At 54.0% G+C, this 24,775-nt stretch overlaps 10 protein-coding genes across 10 annotated transcripts; 6 read left to right on the forward strand and 4 right to left on the reverse strand.

Moving 5' to 3' along the window:
* Window positions 1–1,770: 1,770 nt before the first annotated feature.
* On the forward strand, window positions 1,771–6,914 carry BDP81DRAFT_313558 (uncharacterized protein; the record flags this gene model as incomplete). Its single annotated transcript, XM_060583902.1, has 5 exons — window positions 1,771–2,185; window positions 2,239–2,365; window positions 2,417–2,728; window positions 2,799–4,067; window positions 4,124–6,914. The coding sequence occupies 5 exons, from the start codon at window positions 1,771–1,773 to the stop codon at window positions 6,912–6,914; spliced, it is 4,914 nt and encodes a 1,637-aa protein (XP_060448411.1).
* A 1,849-nt stretch (window positions 6,915–8,763) lies between these two features.
* On the forward strand, window positions 8,764–9,507 carry BDP81DRAFT_391862 (GPI-GlcNAc transferase complex; the record flags this gene model as incomplete). The annotated part of the gene is made up of 1 exon (XM_060587604.1): window positions 8,764–9,507. One exon carries the CDS (start codon window positions 8,764–8,766, stop codon window positions 9,505–9,507), a length of 744 nt encoding a protein of 247 aa, XP_060448412.1.
* A 97-nt stretch (window positions 9,508–9,604) lies between these two features.
* BDP81DRAFT_447421 (tRNA pseudouridine synthase A) lies at window positions 9,605–11,260 on the reverse strand (the record flags this gene model as incomplete). The annotated part of the gene is made up of 1 exon (XM_060592181.1): window positions 9,605–11,260. The coding sequence occupies one exon, from the start codon at window positions 11,258–11,260 to the stop codon at window positions 9,605–9,607; it is 1,656 nt and encodes a 551-aa protein (XP_060448413.1).
* Window positions 11,261–11,891: 631 nt separating this feature from the next.
* BDP81DRAFT_184007 (P-loop containing nucleoside triphosphate hydrolase protein) lies at window positions 11,892–12,718 on the forward strand. Its single transcript, XM_060582320.1, has 3 exons — window positions 11,892–12,020; window positions 12,090–12,303; window positions 12,362–12,718. The coding sequence occupies exons 1-3, from the start codon at window positions 11,953–11,955 to the stop codon at window positions 12,641–12,643; spliced, it is 564 nt and encodes a 187-aa protein (XP_060448414.1). The 5' UTR covers window positions 11,892–11,952; the 3' UTR covers window positions 12,644–12,718.
* A 74-nt stretch (window positions 12,719–12,792) lies between these two features.
* Window positions 12,793–13,332, reverse strand: BDP81DRAFT_447422 (RNA polymerase Rpb4-domain-containing protein; the record flags this gene model as incomplete). The annotated part of the gene is made up of 2 exons (XM_060592182.1): window positions 12,793–13,104; window positions 13,192–13,332. The coding sequence occupies 2 exons, from the start codon at window positions 13,330–13,332 to the stop codon at window positions 12,793–12,795; spliced, it is 453 nt and encodes a 150-aa protein (XP_060448415.1).
* Window positions 13,333–13,719: 387 nt separating this feature from the next.
* BDP81DRAFT_391866 (uncharacterized protein) lies at window positions 13,720–15,531 on the reverse strand (the record flags this gene model as incomplete). Its single annotated transcript, XM_060587605.1, has 4 exons — window positions 13,720–14,567; window positions 14,620–15,097; window positions 15,312–15,390; window positions 15,473–15,531. 4 exons carry the CDS (start codon window positions 15,529–15,531, stop codon window positions 13,720–13,722), a joined length of 1,464 nt encoding a protein of 487 aa, XP_060448416.1.
* Window positions 15,532–17,332: 1,801 nt separating this feature from the next.
* Window positions 17,333–18,958, forward strand: BDP81DRAFT_459167 (ribose-phosphate diphosphokinase; the record flags this gene model as incomplete). The annotated part of the gene is made up of 4 exons (XM_060593510.1): window positions 17,333–18,032; window positions 18,249–18,472; window positions 18,527–18,830; window positions 18,882–18,958. The coding sequence occupies 4 exons, from the start codon at window positions 17,333–17,335 to the stop codon at window positions 18,956–18,958; spliced, it is 1,305 nt and encodes a 434-aa protein (XP_060448417.1).
* Window positions 18,959–19,973: 1,015 nt separating this feature from the next.
* Window positions 19,974–21,278, forward strand: BDP81DRAFT_184064 (uncharacterized protein). The gene is made up of 3 exons (XM_060582321.1): window positions 19,974–20,236; window positions 20,302–20,859; window positions 20,928–21,278. The coding sequence occupies exons 1-3, from the start codon at window positions 20,132–20,134 to the stop codon at window positions 21,093–21,095; spliced, it is 831 nt and encodes a 276-aa protein (XP_060448418.1). The 5' UTR covers window positions 19,974–20,131; the 3' UTR covers window positions 21,096–21,278.
* Window positions 20,928–21,793, forward strand: BDP81DRAFT_184069 (uncharacterized protein). The gene has a single exon (XM_060582322.1). The coding sequence runs from the start codon at window positions 21,137–21,139 to the stop codon at window positions 21,692–21,694; it is 558 nt and encodes a 185-aa protein (XP_060448419.1). The 5' UTR covers window positions 20,928–21,136; the 3' UTR covers window positions 21,695–21,793.
* Window positions 21,794–21,893: 100 nt separating this feature from the next.
* Window positions 21,894–24,491, reverse strand: BDP81DRAFT_459168 (armadillo-type protein; the record flags this gene model as incomplete). The annotated part of the gene is made up of 4 exons (XM_060593511.1): window positions 21,894–22,427; window positions 22,486–23,112; window positions 23,173–24,240; window positions 24,372–24,491. The coding sequence occupies 4 exons, from the start codon at window positions 24,489–24,491 to the stop codon at window positions 21,894–21,896; spliced, it is 2,349 nt and encodes a 782-aa protein (XP_060448420.1).
* Between the last annotated feature and the right edge of the window lie 284 nt (window positions 24,492–24,775).

The following is a 24,775-nucleotide window of genomic DNA, read 5'->3' on the forward strand; positions in this document are numbered from 1 at the left end:
CGCTTGTTGGAGAACAGCCGCCGATGGGACGTCACTGCGAGTCAAAGACCAGACGATTTTTCGGTTTGATTCTTCATCTGCTCCTTCATTGTCCTTCCTTTGTCTCGCTATCCGTAGTCTGGATATTGTCTTGAGACAAGAATGATGAGATGGTGGCCCGGCCGTCACAACCACGAGACGGAGAATTCAAGCTGGGCTAAGGGCAGCCAGTGCCGCCTCAGCTCAACTTGATAGGTTGATATTCCTGTCGACCGCGCGCTCGCGCACATACGCACATACGCACGCAGGTCAAGCAAGCATCGCAAGCAGCAAGTAGCGGCAGCGTGCCAGCAGTAGCAAGCAGGATCTCGCAAAGAAAAAAAGAAAAAAAAAAAGAAGAGACTGGCTGGCACTGGACTGGCTAGCACCGCGCGAGAAGAGGACCGGAGACCTAATTATGGCAAAATATTGATGTACTGCCCTGTTCAGACACACTCTGCTTGCCTCGATATTCGTCAACTCGCCCAACCACGCCGCTCATCGCATTCGACCATCTCCACCATGCCATGACCCCCGTCGTCTTGCTGCAGATTCCCCAATTCTGTCCCCCTCGGCACGCGGTGGCTTGCACCTTGCACACCTTGAGTGGTCCCCTTCCACTGGCTTGACAGGGTCCCTCGACGACAAGCACCCCGGTCTATGCAGCGTCTTGGCTCATCCAGATGAGCCGGACCGTATCCGCTCCCAGATACCTCGACCGTTCACTGAACAGCTCTAATTTTATGGTCAAGACTGATCGTCCAGTGACAAGTCAGCTCCAAACACTTAGGCGCCATGCTCCATGTTGCTTGACTTTCTTCCTATTTGGCTCCATCACACCCCGTCCACACCCCCCTTCAAGCAGTAGTCTCTCTTATTTTCCATCGTCTTTTCGATTTCCTTCCCTTTTCTTTTTCCTTTCCGTCTTCTGTCCGTAAGCAAGAAAACCCTCTCTCTCCTGCTTGTGTGTGTGTCTGTAAAAAACCGAGTTGCACACTTGACAGATTCTTCCTGCAACACAAGCGCCGGCACACCCCCTCGACTAAGGCTTATCCAGTGAGGTCTCTCTCTACGTCCAACAACGTCAACTTCAACAGAGACAACCTCATCGCTTCACACCCTCCATCTGCGTCTATAGCGTCTCCCCCCCCCCTTCTCAACACGTCCCGACAGACTGTAACCGTCTTTAACACGCCGGCTCCCAGACTTTCTTCTCTTTCTTCTCCTGTCCTACCTTTATCCGGTAACTCACTGGTAACGAAGAGAAAAAAAGGAGAGAGAGCACCAGCCCCGCGCCGTAAAAGAGAGACATTAGAGTGCAACGGCACAACCAGCAACCGTAACACGACAGCAGGCAGACGATACGATACCGCTACTCTAGGACGCCTACGAAGAGCTTTCCGCCAGTCTCTAGAACCTTGAAACGTGGAAGGACAGCCGGCCCGGGAACGGACATTGAACAGTGCTTCATGTGATGGTTGGATTGGAAGAGCTGTAGCTTCCTCCCGACTGCCTTTGGTTCGCCACGAAGCAGCCGGACGGTGCTGTGATCGTCGCGGATTGGTGAGTAGACCTGTCTCACAAGAGTCACCCACCTGTTTCTCGGCTTAAGAGGGCTCAAAGATTTCTGGCCTGGCGAGCACGGACCTGCAGCCGTTGCCCTGCCTTGAAGTTGTCCTCCCCAAATGCAGCTTGCCGACTAACATCGCACCGGGTCCCAGATCAAAATCCGAAAAAGGATATAGTGCCATCATGTCCGCCTCCGCGAGAAACCGAACCGCTACCGTCAGCTCCGGGCAGTCGTCACAAAGAGGTCGAAGCAATGAGATGCAGGATTTCAACATGTCGCAGCCCAACATCATGCGGTACTTCGAGCCATGCGCCGCCACGGCGTCCATGTTCTTGTATGCCCAGGGCTCTTCCATCGTATGTTGCCACCACGATACTCTCACAATAGAGAGAAGATTTTCGAGGCATTCGGACGAAGTGCAGTTGCTCGCGGTTGATACGCAAAGCGAGATTGGAGCCGGAAGGCTGGTAGTCAGTTACGACGCCGGACAGACAGCCATTGTCTGGGATATTATGACGGGCGACGAAGTAGCCCGATTTGCTTCATACGAGCACTTGACAACTGCCGCCTGGATGCGCAACGGCAATGTCGCATTTGGTATGATAATGTCTTAGCAAACTCACATGGTATTCACTAACAAACTGCTCTAGGTAATACGCAGGGTAACATCATTCTGTTCGAGCCCACAACATCAGAGCATATCTCTTCGAGGACGATTGACCAGATTGCTGTAACGGCGCTTGCACCAGCGGCAGACTGTAGGACATTCGCGATTGGGTAAGCTCGAAGAATCCCAAACGGCATTGCAAAGTGGCTAACCCTTCGTAGATATCAAAATGGCTCGCTGTTAGTCGCAACTCTTCAGCCGCGGTTCACCATCCTCCATAACCTAGGCACATCGAGAGCACCTTCGCCCATCGTCACGCTCAACTGGCATGCCTCGTCGTCTCGGCAAAAGTCGGACATGCTGGCATCACAGACCCATGATGGTGACCTCCGAGTTTGGAGTGTGTCCAAGTCGTACAGCAGCGATGACCCCGCCAAGGTTGTGAGAATCCTTAAGCGCACCGATAACTACCAGACCGGCCCCAACTGGATGGGTTGGTCGAAGAACGGCCGCATTATCCAACATTCTGACTCGTACGTCATTCTTTGCCACTTGAGGCTTACGCGCGCGCTTAGAACTTGCACTGACTTTTTATCACACTAGGGAAACACTATCGTGGGATGTCCGTACTAAGCATGTTACTTGGGATAGTATCCCGACGCTCGAGCATGTCAGAGGCCTGGCCGTGTACGGCCCTGGCGCCAGCCTCTTCACTCTGGGAGCCAACAACACCGTCCAACAATTCGACCTCAACACTCCATCCATCATAGTTGCTAATGTACAGCACCCGGCCAACCTGTTGCCGCCATCACCACCTGTCTCGATAGAGGAACAGCAGGGACAAAAGACATCAACAAGCATCGTTACTGACTCGGATGCCACTTCTGGTTCAATCGAGCTTGGTATCTCGGAGAGTGACGAAGATCACTTGTCTCCCTTTGACCGTATAGTTAGCCGGAAGGACACGGGCACACCCAAAGCGCTCGACCCTTACGATGCCGACACCGCAAGCGCGGCTTCTAGCCGCAGCGGACTGTCTTCCATCTCGCAATCCTCCGGAGGATCTCGGACGCCCGGCCGGTACCCGTCGTCGGCCGTCTCTCGAGGCATGACTGAAAACACCTACATCTCTGCTGGTTCGTCTCTCAGATCTTCTGCTGCACCTTACCAAGAGCGAGACATGTATTCCATGAGCGGCACCTCAATGATGAGCGGCACCTCCATGTCCTCATACCGGTCTCGTCGCTCTAGGCCATCCCGCCTACGAAATGAGGTCTTACCGAGCCCTGTCGACAGCAAGGTTCAGGATCTCTTCAAGTACACCAGAAGCCGGCTGAGCGACATTCCTTACAAGCACCCGATTGGGGGTGATCACAGCCGACTCACGAATGACGATCTCCGCAAGCAGATGCTTAGCACCATTTTTGGATGGAACAAGGAGATTGACGACTTGGTTAGGGAGGAATTGAGTCGACACAATGCTGCTTCACCAGCTCGCATTCTACTGATGAGATGGTTGGGCGACATTGACGCAGATGTCATGGCAGCGAGCTCGGCCTCAATGACTTCCTCTGACTGGATGTTGTTGGCCCTCAGCGGTATTGGAGGCCAAGCCTCGCAGCACAAGCTGGGGCGCGCCTACGTTCAAAGATTACTGGAGCATGGCGATCTCCATGCCGCTGTCACCATTCTAATTGGCATGGGTGACCACAATGATGCCATCGAGATCTATGTTTCCCACAAGAAGTACATGGAGGCGCTTATCCTGACTTGTCTCTTCTATCCCGCCGTCTGGGAACGACAGGCAGCTATCATCAAGAAATGGGGCGAATGGGCTGTCATGCACGGGCAACAGCAGCTTGCCGTGAGATGGTATGTTTCCTCTACTAGGTGAAAATGATGGGACCTTGCGCTAACAGATTTTCCAGCTTCGCCTGCACTGGCGCCGAGTCTGATGAACCATGGACATCTCCTTCTGCTGCCCAGGTGACCTTCCAGAGCATCAACCAGAACATCAACGAGAGCATCCCGGAAATCTTGTCACCTCCCCTCTCGCCTCCTGGCATTAATCGTGGACCTCAACGAAGCATCGCCAAGACGTCCGCTCTGAAGCTCATCACTTCATTCGGTGAGCAGCAAGGGAAGTCAAAGTTCTTTTCTCAAGGAGACGGCGGGCAGACTCCTATCGCTGCCGGCCCAACACCCATCGCCGATTCTGCAGTCTCCCCCGGCGGATACGATGTTACCACTGCCTTCATCCGCCCACCAAACCGCAGTCAGTTCAACACCCCGAACTCGGCGAGGTCTGGAGCATCTGCCTTCAGTCGCAAGCGTCTTCCTTCCATCGGCGAGATTCCGGGAGACTTGTCACGCGAACAGCTTCAAGTCGACGTTGAGGAATCTCGACGTGCCATGCAAATGCGCATGTCCTCTGCCGAACAAGACAACCTCGCTGCTGGTTTGTCTCTGCAGCGGGCTGCCACGGCAAGCCCGATGATGATGCGTGACCAGTACAAGAAGATCACCACACGGACAAGAGAAATGCCTCCCCCCTCTCCTGATGCTAGAATGATTATCAAGATGGAAGGCAGCATGGCTCAGCGCAATGGTTCCCGAGACCGCAAGCCGAAGGGCCTCCATCTCGAACTTGCGGGTCTGAACAACATGGCCAATGAGATTACCTCTCCCGAGCAATCTGTGGCATCTTCCACCCGCTTCCACTGGCCTTCCCGGCGTAGGGGACCCGGCTCTGTCACGGGCTCCGTCACGTCTCAATCCACTACCGGCAAAAGCATCCGCAGCAACACTACGGGTGGACGACAGGACTACATTCACAGCCTCGACACTGCCCAGCGCCTGCAACAACGTAAGCAGCGAAGCCGACATGCCAGTCGAGAGGGCAAGCGAGAGGGCTCCCGTGGCCGCGACCGTGACCACAGCCGCACTCGCAAGACATCTTCTCGCGAGGCTTCCGCTGAGCGTGGTCGTGCCTCTAGCCGTAACTGGCCCAAGGCAAAGCGCTCGCCGACTTCGCCCATCCCCATGTCACCTGAGGATCTCATCAACTTGAGTACGCCCAAGTTCTTGCCCGATGGTGGGGACCCCGTCACAGTGAGGAAGTCTAGCAAGAGCAGGAACGGTGCCAGTCGCGCATCCAGCCGGGGTAGCCAAGGCCGCAACAGAAGCCCCGAAGGCAGACATCGCCCTCCTGCGCTTGAGCTCCGCGGTCGAAGTGCGGACCGGACTGGCTCCCACGCCAGGTCACCTTCATCTCCGCTACCACTGTCGGCCAACCTTGTTCACTACCAGGGGTCTGAAGACGAGGAGGACTACGTTAAGGCTGTCGTTGCCCAAGAGAACTTCAGGAACAGACATAACAGAAGCACCAGCCAGCATGGATCCCGCAAGGCGCTCTCACCTGAGCTCACCAGAGAATTCCCCCGACGAGACCGATCCGAGAGTCGCCGCCGTCACGCTGGTGAGAACCTCGACCAGTCTCGCGATGTTGCGCCTCCCCAATCCAAATCGCGTGCCGCTTCTACAGAGCACGCGGGAGACTTGAAGGCTATGAAGGACGAGAGGCAGCGTAAGAAGGAGGAAGCCGCGCGCGAACTCGAAGAACGTCGCAAGTCTCTCGCACAACGTCCCTCGGCGCCCCCGATTCCTCATCCCAACCATATCCGAATCGGTATTGAATCATCGCCCAGCGCCGTTGAGCTCCCACCTCGCAGCCACACTGCCGACCCAACCGTCAGGAGCATGTATGCCCGCAGCACCTCAAATGTACACATTGGGCTTCCCGCAACACCCAAGGCCATGCGTCTAATCATCGAGTCTGACAAAGACAAGAACAGCATTCCGGTGCCCCCGATCCCGGCTACATTTGCTCAGAGACACTCCCCCGTGACCTCTCCTCAGCAGCAGTCTCCTGAGAAAGAGCAGGCTCCCGAGACCCTCACTCTGCTTCCTCAGACAACTTATCAGCTTCCCTCCACGGTCTACCAACCTCCCAACCGCGGAATGATTCCTCGCAGCATGTCGGCTCCACCCATTCCACCTGATGCGCCCTCCCCTAGAGGTCCTAGCGCCAGCAGCAAGGGGCTTTCTCGCGGCCCTTCCACGAGAAGAGGTCACTCGGGGGAGATCCGCACTGTCGACGACATGATCCGAGCCAGACGTGCCTCCCAGGAAAGCAACAACTACGGAAGCATCCCGCCGCCGCCGCCGCCTCCTCCTCCTGCTCCACCAATGTTGAAGGAGCTGCAGCACCTTGCGATGCCTCCTCCCCCACCCCCGGCGCCTCTCCCATACACGGCCCACATCAATCCCGTTACCATGGGTTCCGGTATGATTGAGATTGTCATGGACGATGATGACATTATCCAAACGACTATCGCTGCTCCCATGGACACAACAGTCCCGGTTCTTCCACCACCTGCCCCGCCTGTGTCCAAGGGCGGTCACAGCAGAGGACGCAGCTTCTCTGAACGCGACAACAGCATCGCCGGCCGATTTTCCAAGGCGACCGACCGCTTCAGGTCTGGCAGCCGCAACCGCAAGGAGCCCTCGGCGCGGCCTCGCGGTCAGGAGGAGTACGAATACGCTCCTTACGAGAGCGTCCCCATGTCAATGAACTATGGTCGCGAGTCGATGCGATCACCCCCCGCCATGGCGCAGAAGAGCTTGCCTACTGGCCTGCACCACAGCGAGATGATCTGATTTGATCTTCTTGCTGAAAAACTGCAAAATCACCCCCCACCCCCAACCCCTTAATTATCTTTACACGTCACGTTTCGATTCGTTGCATGGCGACAGGCGTTTTTCGATGAATCTCGATACCATTACTTTTTTCTACGAAAGACGAACACGAACACACTTTGCAGCGCGGCAACTCTCTGGCCGCCAGAAGCACAACAACAGCAGTTAGAAGCCGCCTTTTGTATACTTCGAGTCTATCCTTGACGACGAATATTTGAACGCGGAGCGAACATCATTCTCTCTCCAAAAATTTTCTTCTACTTTTTTTTTCATTACATTTCTTGTTTGCATTCTTAACTTCTCAAATGATGACTGATGATGGCTGGATCTTGGGATTTCGGGGCAGAGCCGCGAGGCAATACACATGAACACACGATACCTGTAGTGGGAAGGCGGCCATGTACGTGATGGAATGGACGGACGCCGCCGGGGGAACACAAAAACAGAAAAAGCTGGATGGTTTTCAAGATGACACCGTCTTGCGCCAACGAGTATTATGAGAGAAAGAGAAGAGAAGGAGGGGTTGGGTGAAAAGGGACCGAAAAGTGCTGGAAACGCGTGTCTTACAATGTTGCCTCACGGCATCTTTGTTCATCTAGTTGAAGGGGTGCGGGAATTTTCTTTCCCCGCCTCTTTTCATTTCCTCAAACTTTTTCCTTTTCACAGTCTGTTTTCCAAGTCGTTGACAGGACTGCAACTGATGTTTGGTTTTTCCTTTTTGAGCTGGTGGTGATAGCTATGTAGCTTGCTCGTCGAGATGGCCATGTACAGGCTGAAATATTGAGAAGAATGCAATCTAATTCAAAGACTTACCGACATCAGTAATGTGAAACGAGAGCATCAAGATAGTGCTTTCAGCAATTGAATTGGGTTTGGCCCATGGAGTAATGCGCAAAAACGAAAAAAGGTTTCTGTCGTCGACTGGAGTTGAACCATGTGCGAGAAGAACTGTGCCCAAAAAGGTACTTCCAAACACCACAAAATGCATCACCAACAGCACATACAGCGACCGTTCATCTCGATGGCCAACGAAATCAATCAGACGGTCGGTCGGTCGGTCGCCAAGACGATCGATGATGATGCATTCATTCCGTTATTCTAAAATCAATCAGCACAATTGTCAAAAAAATGCCAAAAAAAATTGGAGTCGATATTTCTATCTTCATCTACTACCCCAAGCCCCCAGCGATCGTAATCCAGCACGCCATGCGACGGTGAAGATGCCTCTGCAGAGTGAAACCTCCCTCAAGTATCATCTTCATTGCTTAGGGCCACACGCAGCGATCGCAGGTTACCCGTGCGAGTGGGTGGCCACCACAGCATTCGCACTGGGCGCCGCTGAGGGGTTCCAATGTGGATGGGGTAGCGGAAGAAGAGTAATGAAAGCCTTCAACCATTTGACCATTACAGCCGGTAGTTTCGAACAAAATTGTGACTCAAGTAGGGTCAGCGGCTGGCGGGGGGACGTGCGTGGTAGGAGTGGTGGGATTGATGAGGTAAGCAGCCAGATTCTAGCTGCGCGCCCGTGGGAACATGCACACCACTCAACGCGCTGGCGAGGATCTCCACCGAGCACCGATTTAAGCTCCCGTCACCCCAGCTTGCAATCCCAGTCGGAGTTGACGTCGCGATTGCGCCCAGGAGTTCTGGCTCTGCGAAGCTCTCACCAACCCCCAACCCACCCCCCCCGAGCGAACCTACAAACTTTTTCGAACCAGCGCAACCTCAATGGCACCATAGCAGCTCCTGCCGTCCTCTTTTTTCGAGCTTCTGCTTTCCCCAGCACCATCCACACAACCAAAATCTCACGATGCTCACAACGACCCCCCGCCTCCACGTCCGGCGCCCCTCGCCAACGACAGCCGAGTTCACAGTAACAACCCGCCCGCCACCAACCCTCACAGTCCGCGTTCTCTCAGGCCTCCTCTTCACCCTCCGCATCCTACTCTTTTTCTCCTCGATCCTACTCCTCCAAGCCGCCTTGTCAGAGTCACCCTACGCCGGGACCCTCCTCTCCGCATCACCGACAAGAGCGAAGCCCACCACACGCGACGGCCCAGACGCCCTTTTCTCGAGCGCAACACTCTGGCAGATCCTCCTCTTCATACGCACCTCGCCACCAGGCCGCCTAGCGCATGCCGTCGCTGCCTCTCACGCGATACCGCTGCCCGTCCTGGTGCCCGGGTGCTTACTTGCAGCGTACGCGACGTTGAAGCGCACGCATACCACTGAGAGCCTGCTCGTGTTGCGCGGGCTGGGGATACAGACTAGTTCGACAAGCGGGAGTTACTTGTCGGCTGCTGCGACACGGTTCATACCTACGGAGAAGATTCAGGATGTGCTTGTGAACGAGGCGTTCAGGGGCTTCGAGGTGCGGTACTACTTGATTGTTATAGTCGAGGGGGAGGAGGATATCGTTGTGGTGTTTCCGAGGATATTACCAAAGAAGAAGATTGTCGAGACGGTGTGGAGGGGCGTCAGGGGGTGTCTTTGGGAGGCCGATGGTGGGAGCAGTAATAGGAAGATGGACGATAGATGGCAGAACGGGGTATGAAACCTCCCTAGTAGCCTTGACGAATTCATGATCTTCTCAAAGCCTTTTTACTTTTATTTATATTCAATGGTGAGGAGCATATACCCTCAGCCTCTACTCATTCATCCCCATCCACCGCCGCAGCAGCCTGCTTAGCATCCTTGATAACCTTCCGCCAATTCTTCGACTCCCTCATCGCATCAGAGTTCTTGAACCCCTTCCGCTGCGCCCACCGGTCATTAATCTCCGCCGGCGACGGCGTCAGCTGCTTCTTCGCAATCGGCACGTACCCGCCCGCCAACTTCCCTTCGTGCCCGCCCTGGAACACCCTCTTGCCCTTGGCTTTCGCCTCCGTCCCCTGCACCTGTCTCGAGACGAGGTCCAGCAGGCGGTTCGCGAGCAGCTCGTCCATCTTCTTCTCGCGGTAGTGCGACCATAGGTTCTCGACGACGTCGGCGTCGCCGTAGACCCAGCGGAGGGCATTGGCCGCGTCGTTGGAGGTGCGGCTCTCGTCGTCGCCTGGGAAGACGCAGTTCCATAGCACCAGCGGCGTCTCGTGCGCGAGGTCGTAGTTTGGTTTCCGCGGGCAGTTCTCCACGTCAAGTAACCGCGTAACGAGGTCGGGCGTCTCAAGGCGCTGGCCGATGAGGAAGAGGATCGTAACCATATGCCGGATCTGATGCCACAGGAACGCCGTCCCGCGGATATTAAACGAGTACACCTTGGGAAGCTGGCTGCCATCAGCGGCGCTGGCGCCCAAGTACGGCAGCGCGGTACCCACGTCCTTGACTTCCTCGACTCCCGCTTCAAACATGCGCCGCTCAAAGTTTGTAATCTGCTTACTCCCGTCCACCTTGCAAAAGTTGCGGAAATCATGCGTGCCGATAAAATTCTGCGCCGCCTGATTCATGGCGTCGATGTCGAGGTAGCCCTCCTTCATGCCGTCCGCCTTGCCCGTGCCGTCGACGGCGGTCGCCGTGGGCGTGAAGGCGGGCTGGGTGAAGAAGTAGCGGTACTGGCGCTCCTCGCAGGAGAACCGCGCCGAGAAGTCTGGTGGTGGGGAGGGGCACCAGGCGATGATGCGGATGTCGTCGGGCAGTAGGCGGTTGAGGACTTTGACGTATTGGATCTCGTCGTTGATCTCGTCCCATACCTTCTCTGGCTTCCTTTCTTTCTCTTCCTCTGCTTCGACCTTTTCCGTGCCCTCCATGGGGGTATCTCCCTCCGTCTCAGCGGCTGGTGCAGGATCTTCTTGCTTCTTGGGCACCGGCCTATTACTCCGCACCCTTAACCCGATGACCTGCCCAAAGGCACTCACGCCGCGATCCGTCCTCCCGCACTTTGAGTACTCGCAGCAGTCAAAGTTGACAACATCCTGATCCTCAGGGAAGATGAGACACGACTTCGTGAGAGCGTTCCAAAGCTCGCCCTCGATAGTCGGCAGACTCGCCGAGGTGGCGTACTCGAATCCTCCGTACCGCTTACCCAGGTACGCCAGCTTCAGCGCGATGAAGCGGGTGGAATACCGCGACGAGTCGATCCGCTTGGCCTCCTTCTTCCTCTTCTTCACCGGCGGGGCCCCGTCCGTTGCTGCTGCTGCCACTACGGCAGCGGCGCCGTTCTTGTTGTTGCTGTTGGGGGTCCCGGAACCGGACCCGGCTCCGGAGGCCTTTGATGCCGCATCCCGCTTGTCGAGTTCATGCTCGAGCTGTCTTATGCGGGAGATGAGACGCGCCTGGTCCCATGACTCGTACCGACCGCTCACATCGGCCATCTTTGCGACGCAAGCGGTGCTGAAGCGCCTAGCCGCGGTTGTGGAGGATGGTTGGTAAGGATGAGTGAGACGTTGCTGAGTAGTGAAACGACGCAGATGGTGGTGGTGTCGTCGATGGGCGAGGACGGGCAAACCGTTTAAGCAGCCGTGTAATAGGCCTCCAGCGTGCCTCGATAGGTTCAGACTCGGGCTTGGCGGGCAATGCAGACAGAGACCCCAAAACAGTTCATGTAAGGGCTTCATATGCCCTCTCTTTCTCCTCTCATGTGAGTTTCTGGGAAATTTTGGAGGGGTCGGGTGCGGTTTAGACGTGGACCGGCATCATGCGGGTACCTTTGGGCCTCTAAAGAGTCACTTTGGAGGGGCCGGCGCATGCAAGTTGAGTGACAACCAATTTTTATTTTTTTACTACCATCAACTTTTTCTGTCCTGCCCTGTAGAAAACAAGATGTGGCTTGTGCTGTGGCTGGGAATTGACTCCGCAGTCTCCTCATCCCTCATGGAGAAAGCCGAACCGTTGCGACGGAACCAGTGGGTGCGAAATGGGCACTGTGTTGCTGTGCTGGAGTCTTGGCTGAGTCCGCGCCAGGCCTGGCCCTGCGCCATTTGTTCCCCAGACATCCGTATCTAGACGTCCATCGGAAGTCGTCCGAAGCACCTAGCTGCCCTTCAAAGTTTAGGATTCTACAATCATGGAAGAAGAAGCAGTCAAGATACTGTTAGTTGGTGATGAGAAATGTGGAAAGACGTCGTTTCTCTCGTCCGTATGCCCTTTATCGAGATCATGCCATGGGCCTCACACATGCTAATGAGATGTGCCCCTGAGTAGACGACTGAGCGCCGGCGAAGGCACCGGCCCCATCAGATTGCTCAGAGATATTGACCAACCCTTTATTTTCGAGATCAAGTTTTCTGGAAAACCGTACCGTCTAGAGTTTTATGATACAAATAGCCCCGAGAACTGGAAGCTTCTCGAGCCGGACATCGTCATACTGTGTTACGACATAAGCCAGCGACTGAGTCTCATCAACATGAGGAGACATGTATGTTCCCCTGAATGACTCTCTTCTCTTTCTGTATCCCGTCTGACATCCGATACAGTGGCTACCAGAGGTCAAAATGTCCTTCCGTAGGCCTGACCGCCTGCCCATTCTCATGCTGGGTCTCAAGAGAGACCTACGATCCGAAGACGACCCAAACGGGATCATCTATCCCCAAGAAGCATACCAGCAGGCGCAGGAGATTCGCATAGACAAGTACATGGAATGCTCCGCCGTAACGGGCGAACTGCTTAAGCTGGCGTTTGAAGAGATTGGTAAAACCGCAATCATGACGCGAAAGGCCGAGGGAGGACAGAGCGAGGGCGGTTGTGTCGCCATGTGAGATTCGTTGCCTTGTCAGGGCGACTCTGTTATTCCACTCCAGGAAGAAGAGGACAAGTTAGGTAACTCAGTGCCGTTCAAAGTAGAGGATACGTCAGAGGAATCGGCGCCGTCCAGAGTGAGTTGCGAAGTGTGATGCGGCAAGGCTTTCTAAGCAGCGCCGTTCGCAGCCTCCTCGGCGCCTTGTTCCACCTCTGCCTCCTGGGGGAATGAGCCAAGCACTTCGGCAATGATGTTGACCATCTCCTCCTGCTGGTTCTCATCGAAGCGCTCAGGCATCTCTTCGATGACGGTGTTTAGAGCGGCGACGGATGCTGGGCGGAGATTCAGGATCATGATGACCTCACCCTTGGCCAAGTCATAGGGCTGAAGCTTCTCCAGGAGCTGGGTAATACAGTCCGGGTGATAAGTAATGGGGTCCTGACTGAGCGGGTTTGGTGCTGTCCGCAGATATTGGAGGAGCTACATATGTGTCAGCCATGAGTTCATTACAGAGGAGCAGATGCCTAATTTTCATTGCATATATGACTTGAATGTAGTCAAACTCACTTCTCTTGCCAGTGCCTCTAGGTTGCCGGGGCCACGACGCTCTCCACGCTCCCGCTTCTTCTGACCAAGCTTACGCTCATTCAGGTGTTGATAGACCTCATAGTTGGTCAGAACTGCCGACTGAGCCTCAAGGATCTTCATCTTGATTGCGTGCTTGGCGCGGGGGGAGGACTAGGTTGCGATTTCCGGGTAGAAGAGAAGGTGTGATGCAAACCGTTTGATACCAGGTGTGTGTGTACTGGCATGTCTTGACTAACTAGCCCTGTGGGCAGAAATTCTACAAATATTGTGTGGATATGGCACAGCCACATGTGGCTGTGCTATGGCCAGCACGGAGGCTGCGCATCATCGCGCTAAAATCAAAGGCAAAAACTTTTATTGGAAATCAGATGCAGACTTGTTGAAAGTTGAAAGAAAGAAACGTCCCCCATATCCATATCCGCCCCGTGCAATCCCGAATCAGGTCTCCATATACCCGGCCGCATCGTATCCTCGATGCGCATCGCATCATTGCCTTGATGTGTATCTCTAAGCGATAGTGACATCCAGCCCGAACTTTTCCATATCTCCAAGTATCCAGCTGATCGGGGTAATGTACGTCACGTCTATGCCACTGCTGCCTTCATCATCTGCACCCAACCCGCCGACAAGCATCCCAGCAACTCGACCTGTGGCGTCCCAGACACAAGCTCCAGAATCCCCTACACGGCTGAAAGCCGTGTGCTCTTTAGCACCGACCACGCAAATCTCGCTGACGAGATGCTCTGATGCGTTGGATGCTTGATCTGCCAATGTGATTCGCCTGATGACTGATTTGACGGTGTTTATAACGCCCCAAGTGTGCCCGCTGGTGCGTCCCACCTTGCCGACTATCAAGGAACCGGCTTCCGATTGGAGGATCTCTGACAGAGGCACTACTCCATCCAAAGTCAAGGTGCCTTGGTTAAGAGGGGGATGCACGAAGCCTCCCGGCGTGTTGCGTAGCTCGTCGCTCAGCTCGGCGTTAGTACCCACGTACAACTGATTTCGCAGCCGATGCATATCCTTTGGATGTTTGGTCCCATCGAGGGCGATGAGAGCCCAGTCGGCGATGAAGTCGTACTGCTCGTGTCTCTGGGATGTGAGCGCTCGCGAGTGGGATACCCAACCAATCCGTCGTGATTCCATCGACTGACGCGGCTCGTACTTGTTCAGCCTGCTTCCGGTGAGGAGTGCGCTCGATTCGAAGTCGCCAATACGTTGCTGCTGAACATCGGGATCCATGTTGTCCTTTAGCTTCAGTTTGCTGATCATATCCTCGAAAGCTATTGATCCCTTTCTCAACGTATTCATGGTCGTCTCAAGGGTCTTGTTTCCTGGCTGTAGAATCGGGACCGCTGACTTGGGAGCGTTGATGTAATCGATGCCATCGGACTCATCGAGGCATACGTGCCGGCAGGAGAAGATGCATAGATATTTTTGAGCCCTTGCTGGCAGCCATGATGTACAGTCCCTTGGTGCCTTCCTTGCGTGGCGACTTCTCCGATGCGATGCATACACCTAGCTGGTCAGAGATGTTGCATATGTAGGAGCTGTCATCGTCTGAGCGTTGGATGGGTCCTGAGATAAGTTGTGTGAACTCCTGCGTGCCTGCAAGACGGACTAGGCATGATTCCTTGATCTCGACGTGAATGTCAGTGATTCCAAACTCCACGATGATGCCGCGGCACTCAATCGCAGCAAGGTTGCCTATAAGACGACTGGTTGATCCGGGCTGGACTGAAATAAAGACGACTACCGGGAAGTCGCCAATCTCGCTATATCCAATGCGAAGGACATCGATCGCTACCCAGTTGATGCCGTTCATTCCTAGCTCTCTGACGATGCTAGAACGCAGAGATGTATTGCTGTCGTTATCGTTCCACATCTGTACGATTGGATGTACGCCCACAGGCTTGAGAACTCTTCCTACCGCAGGCCAGTTGGGGTCTGGTCTGTAAGGTTCCCAGATGTTATTTGACGATCTCGCTATCAGTCGCGGTCGGGAGGAAGGCCACGATAGTAACCTGTAGCCTCCGCATCGTCGACAATGAAAGATGCAGTTCGGGACATGACGACTCTCTAAGACTCAGTCGGCCTACTCTCTTCCCATGCACCAGGATGTTTGTTGAGATGGATGCTTGGGGGCCTGGCGGGTAGAAGGGGAATCCATGATGAGAACTGGACCAGGTTAGTAATGAGCTTAATATGGATGTGGAAAGTGAGATCCGGAGATAGGGTATCAAGGTGAGAATGAACTTACTTTTGCCAGCCTTGGCTTGGAAGGGCGCTGGAGAAAGTGTAAGAGAAGATTTGCTGCATTGCGTTGTGACTGACTCTACCTTGGGGTCTGTCAAGGAAATGTCGGGTCGCCTCGAATCAAGTTATGAGAAGAGTCAGATGCGGTCAAGGTACTGTGTAATCTCGTAAAAAGGGTTACACTTGTGACTGTACGGAATCTGGGCGTACGAGGCAAGGTACGATGCTGCCGCAAATTCTTCTTGACAGTGGAAGTGTCCCGCAGTCGACGGCTGGTAAGGTTGGTAACGAGCTGCAGGGAGATAAAAAGGTAAGCAGAAAAGCAGGTGCATTAACACGGCCCAATGCACCAATCACGATGCCCAGCCCCCCACTCTGCCATGTGCTGAATTGTCACAGAGTACGTACCGGATCTGGAATTGCGCAATGAGAGGGGGAAAGAGCGTTGGCATTGGCGGCTTCAAATTCGAAGAAGGCGCCTCCGCTGGCCGCTGGCCGCTTCTTCCTGCCTGCACCTCGCTAATAAAGAGCCGGTCGGTTACTCGCGTTATTTCACTCCTTGTTACGGAGTTAGAATAACTACAGTACTACCTTACACTAGGTAATAAGGTAGGGGAGGTGAGATTCGCCAGGTACTCCTTCCGCCTCAATGGCATCGTCAAGGAGCGCTATTTTCTGGATGTACATTCAAGAGGCATATACCTCTACTCCGTCTGCACTATCCGTACAATCACGAGGCAGCCAGACTTTTTGACAAGGGGACTGCAGAATGTCCACCTCATTCGGCATATCGCAGTCAGAATTAGAACAAGACCGGGAGTCACTGCTGCATTCCAGCGTTCCACGAATCCAATGCAATTCAATCCTCCCTGTACGAAGTCAGTCCTCGACACTGTACCTCGTCTCTAGGTAGTCGCCTGTGTCTCCCGCCGCCGTCACCGCTCTCGCATCGCTTCAGGCATCTCCGTCACCGGTCTGCGGCACTCTTCGTGAGGCTCGGCATGTCTGGGCAGCCTGGCAACGACCGGAAGAATACAGTGCATGGCTAGGACATCGCCGGGGCGCAAAATCTCTGCGAGACTGCCAGAGATCGGAGTCATAAAAATACATTCAAGCGCGACAAGGTACCCGTGCTAACCTAAAATGGCCACTTCTGCACCCACTCACCCTGTGGATAGGCCCTGTGCAATCTCTCTTTTTACCCCGGCACCTCATATTCCCACCTGCCACCCCCAAGTCCACATGGCGGCGACCGCACCCGACCCCGATTCCTGCCAATCCCAAACAAACTTATCCACTCAGAGATTTTCCTTTACAACTTCTCGACAACCCCAGCTTCAGACAGAATTCCCCCCGCTACCAGCTTTTCCCTCCTCCCTCTCCTCTTGAGCTTGTTCGTCATGCTCCCGTTGTGATCGCATCTCTAGAGGCCTTCCCCCTCATCCTCGCTGATTGCTCTCCAGCTCTCTGTCATCTTTACCATACAATTCCCTTCTACGCATACCCTCGGTCTCGGCACATTCCAGTCCCTGTGACGTCGCCTTGCACCCCACTAGCAGATTTTTGACGCCTCCAGCAAACCCGAGACCGGCTCTTTCGCTCGCGATCCTCCAACCCGCACACGAGAACCTTCGAGCCCTCAAGAAATACGCGGGGAATATTTCTCCACAAACATCTTCAAATACCCCAGCTGCGAAATACATTTCATAGCTCCGGCCTTGACGCCCTGTTCACCTCTCCAGTACCTAGTCAAACCCTCGATCGGTGCTAGGTTCAGCCTCCAACATCGCCAGTTTCGCCCGACCACTATTACTCTATTCTTCATTCCAACCATTACCTCTCGAGCAACCAGCAACTATTCATAATGGTCCGCAATATCATTGTTCTCGGAGGCAACTCCCACCCCGAGCTCCTTAACAGCGTTTGCAACAACCTCGGCCTGAACCCGTGCGAGCGCGTTCTGTCAAAGTTCTCTGTTGGAGAGAGTCGTTGCGAGATCAAGGACTCTGTGCGCGGCAAGGATGTCTTTATCATTCAGACTGCCTCTGGCAATGTCAATGACAACTTCATGGACTTGTGCATCATGATCTCTGCCTGCAAGACGGGTTCCGCCAAGAGAGTCACAGCTGTTATGCCTCTGTTCCCCTACTCGAGACAACCCGACGTCCCCTACAAGAAGGCCGGCGCACCCCTCTCAAAGTCAGCATCAGGGGCATCCAAGAACTACACCTTTGAGAGTGTGCCTTCGACCCCGGGTCCTGGCATTGCGCGCAGCATGGGTCTTCCCAATGGCATTGACGGCATTGCCTCTAAGCTGGCGAAGAGCAAGCTCAATGAGGAGCGATCCAATGGAATGAACGGCGTCGACCATTCCAAGACCAATGGCAACGGCCGTAACCACCACGATTCTGTATCCTCTCAGGTCAGCTACACCAACCACGACAACGAGCAACAGAACCGGATCGATGGCTTCCAGTCCAAGCCTGGATACAAGCAGTGGGTTGCCCAAGCTGGCACCCTTGTTGCAGACCTTCTGGCTTGCGCTGGTGCAGACCATGTGGTATGTACCCCAAAAGGCCCCTGAGAAAAGCTCGAGAGAGCACTCAAAGGGGTTCAAACTGTTCGCGAAGTCAAACTAATAAAGCGTAGATCACGTAGGTTTCCTCCTCCATCATCCTTGATAAGGTGCTTTGTGCTACGCAAAGGCGACTGCTTTGAAATCTTCTTGAGCTGTTCAAAAGTTCTTCACACCTATACCGCTTCATTGCTTCCCTGTGAAGCACATGCTAATGATTGCAGGATGGATCTCCACGATCCTCAGTACCAGGGATTCTTTGATGTCCCGGTCGACAACTTGTACGGCAAGCCTCTCCTCATGAGGTACATCCGCCAGAACATCCCCAACTATAAGGATGCTGTGGTTATCAGTCCCGATGCTGGCGGAGCGAAGCGCGCCACCGCGATCGCTGATGAGCTGGACATGGCTTTCGCTCTGATCCACAAGGTAGGTCATTACTTCTCGCGGGAGCAAGTACAGGATTCATGTTTTATTTTACAGGAGCGACGTCCGACTAAGTACACCGAGCAGCGCAACGCCAGCATGATGCTGGTGGGTGATGTCAAGGACAAGGTCTGCATTCTCGTTGACGACCTCATCGATACCGGCAACACCATTACGAGAGCTGCCAAGTTGCTCAAGAAGGAAGGTGCTACTCACATCTATGCCCTCTTGACCCACGGCATTCTCAGTGGCGATGCCATCCCGCGTATCAATGCATCCGCCATCGACAAGATGGTTGTGACCAACACCGTTCCTCAGAAGGACCACATGCGTGCCTGCTCTAAACTCGAGTTCCTGGACGGTGAGTGTTCGCGAGTACTACTGTGTCCTGGGCGTAGCTAAATTTTGGCAGTCTCTCCGGTCTTTGCGGAGGCTATTCGTCGTGTCCACCACGGCGAGTCGATCAGCGTCCTTTTCCAGCACAACTAAAAACATCATCACACGGCGTTCGAAAAGAAACATCGGCTTTTGCATCGGAGGGTTTATTGGATTCCACCAACTGCTTCTAGGGAATCTCAGCAACCGTTGGTGTTGTTTTACAGGCGTTCAGCACAGGGGGTGGGTTGAGTGTGGCATCTTTTCTTACGCCATGGACATTCTAGACGTTTTTCTCTTTGACCCGGACTTTCCACGACATACCAGCTCGTTTCCCATTGGAAATGATGCAAACCATAGGCAGCCCCGTTTGGCTAGCCATATTGCTACACAAAAAAACACAAGATACTTGGAACCTCGTTCGTAAGATGGAGGCTCTTTGTACAGCGGAACAGCGGACCCGAAGGGGTGGCTTTGCTATACACACAAAACTTTCATGTCTGATGGGTTACACTTGTCCGTTTTACTGTTTGCGACTTTGAACGTTTCTTTCATGATTTTGGGACTTGTGCGAAACGGGGGCCAGTACAGTGCTGCGCAGTAGTCTTCATCCCGTCCACATAACATAAACATATCCATAGAAGGTTCTGCCGCTTGATGATTGTCAGCGTGCCCGTAGACAAACCGTGACATATATTTGAGATAGAAAAGAAATCTAGCAATCAAGATGCACAAAACCTCTGTCAGTTTGAAGGCGTGTGTCGTGTCTGCCGTGTTGATGTTTGATCCTACCAGTACACTACTAGTGGATGCATTCTCACATGTCAAGACGTACTAACCCATCAGAAAGGAGGCCTCAACCTCATTATCATCAGGAGAACCCCCAAATGAGACCAATGAGACTATTTTTACAAAGGAATCTACGCTGATAAAGTTCCAAAAGAGAAAGCAAGGATGTCGGAACAAACTCCTACAAGCCAAGAAGTCTTCCCCAAACTCTCCAACTCCCGCCCGGGCCCCACCGAGCCGCGATTTCGCGGGGTACATTTTTGGGCTTATCTTATCGGCGGGAGCAAGCCAAGCTCTCGCCCCGCCAACCCGCCGAGCTCCCTCTCCGGGGAAGGGATGCTTAAACCGAACGACGTCTTTAAACCTCGGCAACGACGTCAATCGACGAGACGAAGAGCATCCTCGAGTCCGCCCACACAATTTTCTCCATAATATCCAGCATAGTAGAGGCATTTGTGTCTGGTGACTTTCGTAGCATAACCACAACCGCAATTGGCAATGGCAACCCTCTCCGGCGCAGAGCGCATCCGCGCAATCACAGACGAGGACGGCATGTTCAAGGCCTTTGACACATACCCCTGGAAAAGAGACAAGATGTTTACCGTACGTTGCCTCTACACATATGACAATCTTCCAAGAAATATTCTGACGAGGTGGATGTCGATTAGTCCGGCCTCTACGCGATCCTCGGCGACCCAAACACAGAAAACCCCCAAGGCACACCCACCGACCTCGCGATCCACGCCCGGAAATTCTACTACGCCCAACGCATCGGCGTAACCATTGACTTTGCCAAGTACAAGGAGTGGCTCGCGAAGCACCCGGATCATACACCCCCTGACGTCCTGCCCGAAGAATACAAGACCGCCAGCACAGCCAGCACAGCTACCGCAGCCAGCGGAGCAGCAGAACCATCAACAGACGACGTCCCAACACTAACATCGAAGCTCGATAACCTCAACACCAACGAGGAGACATCCACAGACCCAGCAACAGACCCATCCACAAAACCTGCAGATGAAGCAACGCCCTCATGGCAAGCAGCAGCGCCAAAAGCAGACCTCTACGTCGAACGCAAAGCGCAGCCGCCACAGGAGGGCGCCCCAGGCCAAGGGGGCTACGAACCAGCGTACCCAATGGGCTTCGCGCAGATGCTGGAGATGATTCAAAAGGGTATCCTCATCCCTGGAATCAGACAGATCCCAAACACCGTCGTCAGAGACGCGGTGAGTACTCCCCACGACTTGTCTTTTGTTCTCTCTCCATCTTTGAGCCCACTCACTGAAATTTGCAGTCTGTGAAACCGTTTGGGAAACGTGCGGTGCCCAAGAAGCCGTGGGAAAAAGACATCGCTACTGTAGAGACGACGGAGAAGCCATCTGTAGTCGACTCTGAATTTCCGCCGTTGGACGATGCCGCGTCCCCTGAGGCAGAGGCCGAGCCTGTAAGCAAAGAAACGTAAAGTTATACATTTTGAGCACCACGAAAGGTTTAGTAGGAAACATGGATGGTGTTGGAGGGGGAGGATATAGGGGTATAATGCTGGTGAAGTACTGCAGAGTCAATAGCGTCAAACATAATATTGCAAGCCCGGCACGGGAATGTTTCGTTCGCGAGTTCACACAAAGCAATAAAGGGGACCAAGTTACTTGTAGAAGAAACATTTCTAGGGAACTACCTAATGCTTGTTGGGACTGCCACAGATGCTGTCCAAGCTGGACCAAGGCCGCACTCCAAAGTCTCCGGAATGTGATACATAACTACATACAATCATCGTCTTTGACTTTTGGTCTGATATACCATGCTTGCCTAGTTGTCCATCCTCGCCATCCTCCGGGTTGCCCAGTTCGAATTTCGATGAGACTAAAGGAGTATCAAAGGGGTATGTGGATGTGTCGATGGACCGCCATGTATAGATGCGAGCATTCTGGCTGGGCTTCGCGATGCAACTCCAACGCCCACTTGGGGTTTCGAGGTCACACTGACGCACCTCCATATCGCAAAATCCGTAACCATGAAGTGTCCAATGCACTCAGACAAGTGATAACCTGCCGAGCGTAGGATGACAGCTGATTTGTAAATTAATGGCCGAGGAAGATGTTTCGTAAGCACGGACAAATGAGGTGGTGCAATGACTTCGTCAAAGTTGAGGGAAATCGGATGGGGGGATAAGGAATTAGGGGAAAGAGGTCGTATAGTGACGCAGAATGAGAACAATTGAGAAGTTGATGGTGACAGTATGGAAAGATGGTGACAAGGTCTAACGGTAGCCGCCGCCACCGCCGCTGTAGCGAGGACCAGCACCCATTCGGTTCATGGCAGGACCAACTCCGGGGCCGGGACGAGTAGCGACGGCGGGGTTGGTGCAAAGCATGCCCACACGAGATCCGAACTTGGAGCCTCGAAGGGAGACCATGTGCTTGCGAATGTGGGCGGCGACAACCTCGCGGTGCTGCAGACCCGCATGCGTGAGGATGTACTGAATGAGGTAGTTGCCGTACTGGTCGCTTGCAATGTCGACGAGAGGGATGCGAGGGCGGTCAACGCGACCCTCGCAGACTCGATCGAGATAGCGACTGAGGAACTCTCCACCGCCAATCTTGAGGCACTTTTCGACAACCTTGGAGGCGTACTGATCAGTGCTGTATTCGGCAGCGTAGCGAATGACATGGTCGATAGCACGGCTTCGGTCCGCTGGAGCGCCATGCTCACAAATGTGCTGGATGCACCAGTTTCCGAATTGTCCGTGGGCCACAATATCGATGTTGGCAAGGACTTCCTCAATGCAGGGACGCTGTAAATTCACGGTGAGAAACATGTTCAGAAAGGAGGGCAAGAGGGTGTCAGCATACCTTGTCTTCCTCAAGACAATTCTCGAAGATGTTCTGGACAACCAGACTGCCAGTTTCGCCCAAGGCGACTTCGTGCCACATTCCTCGCAAAGCTTCGTTGACGAACTTCATGATCTGGGGCGGGGACTCGGACCATCGAAGCTCGAAAAGCTTCTGCCAGACATGACAGGCGTAACGATGAATGACGGTCTCGGGAATTCTGCGAAGGAGTTCATGGACCATGATAGCCTTGTAGTCCTCGGGAACGGAGTCGAATGCCTTCTGAACGACATGGCAGCCGAATGGGTCCATGGACAGATTGAGAGTGTTGCCGCGGATGGCTTCCGCGATCTTAACAACCTGCTCCGGAGTGCCATGCTCGAAGCAACGCTGAACAAGGAAGTTGCCGAAACGGTTCACCATGAGAGGATACGCTTGGGCAACGATGGCCTCCACGATCTCGTACTTCTGGTCCGGAGTGCCAACCTTGAGCTTCTGCTGCAGGAAAATGGAAGCCTGCTGATCGTTGTTGCAGACAATCTTGTCCACAATGTACTTCCAGTTGCAATTGACGTTCCGGTCCAATAACCGGCGGTAGTTGAGAGGCTCAGTAGTTGGCAGGTACGTCTGACCCTCGGTGGCAATGGCCTGTTTGAAATAGAAAGTTAGTATTTTGCATCAAGAATCCTGCCTTTCATTGTTACGTACCTCGCTCTTCCATCCATCACCAGTGGTGAACTCAGTTGCATGGGGCGACAGTGAACTTCCCGGTCCCTGCTGGTTGTAGCCTTGATACATTCCCGAGCCCATATTGCCTGAAGCGCTACCGGGAGGTCCACCCATAGGGTCAAACGGAGCAGGGGAGGGAGTGAAGCCGCCATAGTTGTGTCCAAAATTGGTTCCTCCGTACGGCTGAGGAGATGGCCAGCGGCTGTTGTCGAACCGGTTGTTTCGGCGACTGCTAGGAGGCCGAGAGAACATCTCGGCTTCATGGCTCATGCGATCGTTGCGATAACCATCCGCCATATTGTACGGACCAGCGGGATCCATGTAGCCCTGGTTGAAGCCGCCACGTCCGCCACCATACCAATCACCACCGGAGTCAGAGATGGGAGCAGCCGCACCAAAGGACAGAGGAGCTCTGTTGTTGCCCCAAGTGGTACGGGAACGACTGTAGTTGTTGATGGAAGGGGCGCCGACATCCGAAGAGTTGTCGTCGGTTGGCCAGGCATTCTCGGCACCGAATGCTCCCAGACGAGCGGCGGGCGGAGCCGGAGCGATGTCATCTTCTTGCTTGATCGAGCGCGACTGAGCCAGCTCGTGGTCAAGGCGAGAGATCTTGTTTTGTGCTCGGGCAAGCTCCATCTTCAGTCGAAGGAGCTCGTCCACATTGCCGTTAGTCTCCTTAAGTGCGGCACTAGTTGGGCGACTCGTGGGTGCGGTCGTGGGGAACGAGTCCGTGGCGGGAGTGATAGGGACCGAGTTCGTCGTCGAAGAAGCCTTGTCGAAGTGACGGGAGTATAAGCTGTTCTCATCAGAGTTCTTCAAAGCCTCGTTCTGCTGATCAAGGGCAGCTTGCTGCTCAGACAGCTTCGCAAGGAGCATATCCATGGGGTTCGTGCCAGCGATGGTGTCCTGATTGGTCTTCTTCTGTCGTCGCTGTGAGCGAAGCGGCAGATTGCGGGAGGAAGAACCAACCTTGAGAGCATTCTGATTGGCAAGCTTGGATGTAGCAAGAGTTGCAATGGCTGGCTTCTGCTTGAAGGCAGGGGGACCCTTTGAATTTTGTTAGCCCAAAATCCTAACCAAGCGAGCCTTCATGGAAGCAGTTGGATCATATGGCAGTGGTCTGTGATGAACGACAAGATGGACCTTCACGGCAGCGGTGAAGAAAGCATTGGACTTACCGAGGTAGCTGACTCGATGGACGGCTGGATGTTCTCCTCTTCGTGAAGAGGCTTCATAGCCGTAGGGGAGCTTCGCTTGGGGGTCTTGGGGGTAAGACCCGTGGAGGGAGATGTAGACATCGTGACGTCGGACAGTCTCTTCTTCGAGGGTCAATACTTTGCAGAAGATAGGACAAGGTATTGCCGTAAGGTGGCAGACAAGTTGAGAAAGATTCCGTCGGAGGGGGACGCAAAGAAGAGTGTTGATGGGGATCTTCTCTGCGGTGGAGGGGGAGGTTTGTTGTGGAGGGATTGTGGAGGGTAGAGAGAGGAAAAGCTTTTTGTGGTGGGAGTGAGAAGAGGATGGGGGATGGGGAGGTGAGGTAGGAACGAGGCAGGAGCTCGAGTTGACGTTGGGAAGGAGG

This window comes from Colletotrichum phormii (assembly GCF_030913505.1).
Source record: "Colletotrichum phormii strain CBS 102054 chromosome Unknown BDP81scaffold_5, whole genome shotgun sequence".
NCBI classification, from domain to species: domain Eukaryota; kingdom Fungi; phylum Ascomycota; class Sordariomycetes; order Glomerellales; family Glomerellaceae; genus Colletotrichum; species Colletotrichum phormii.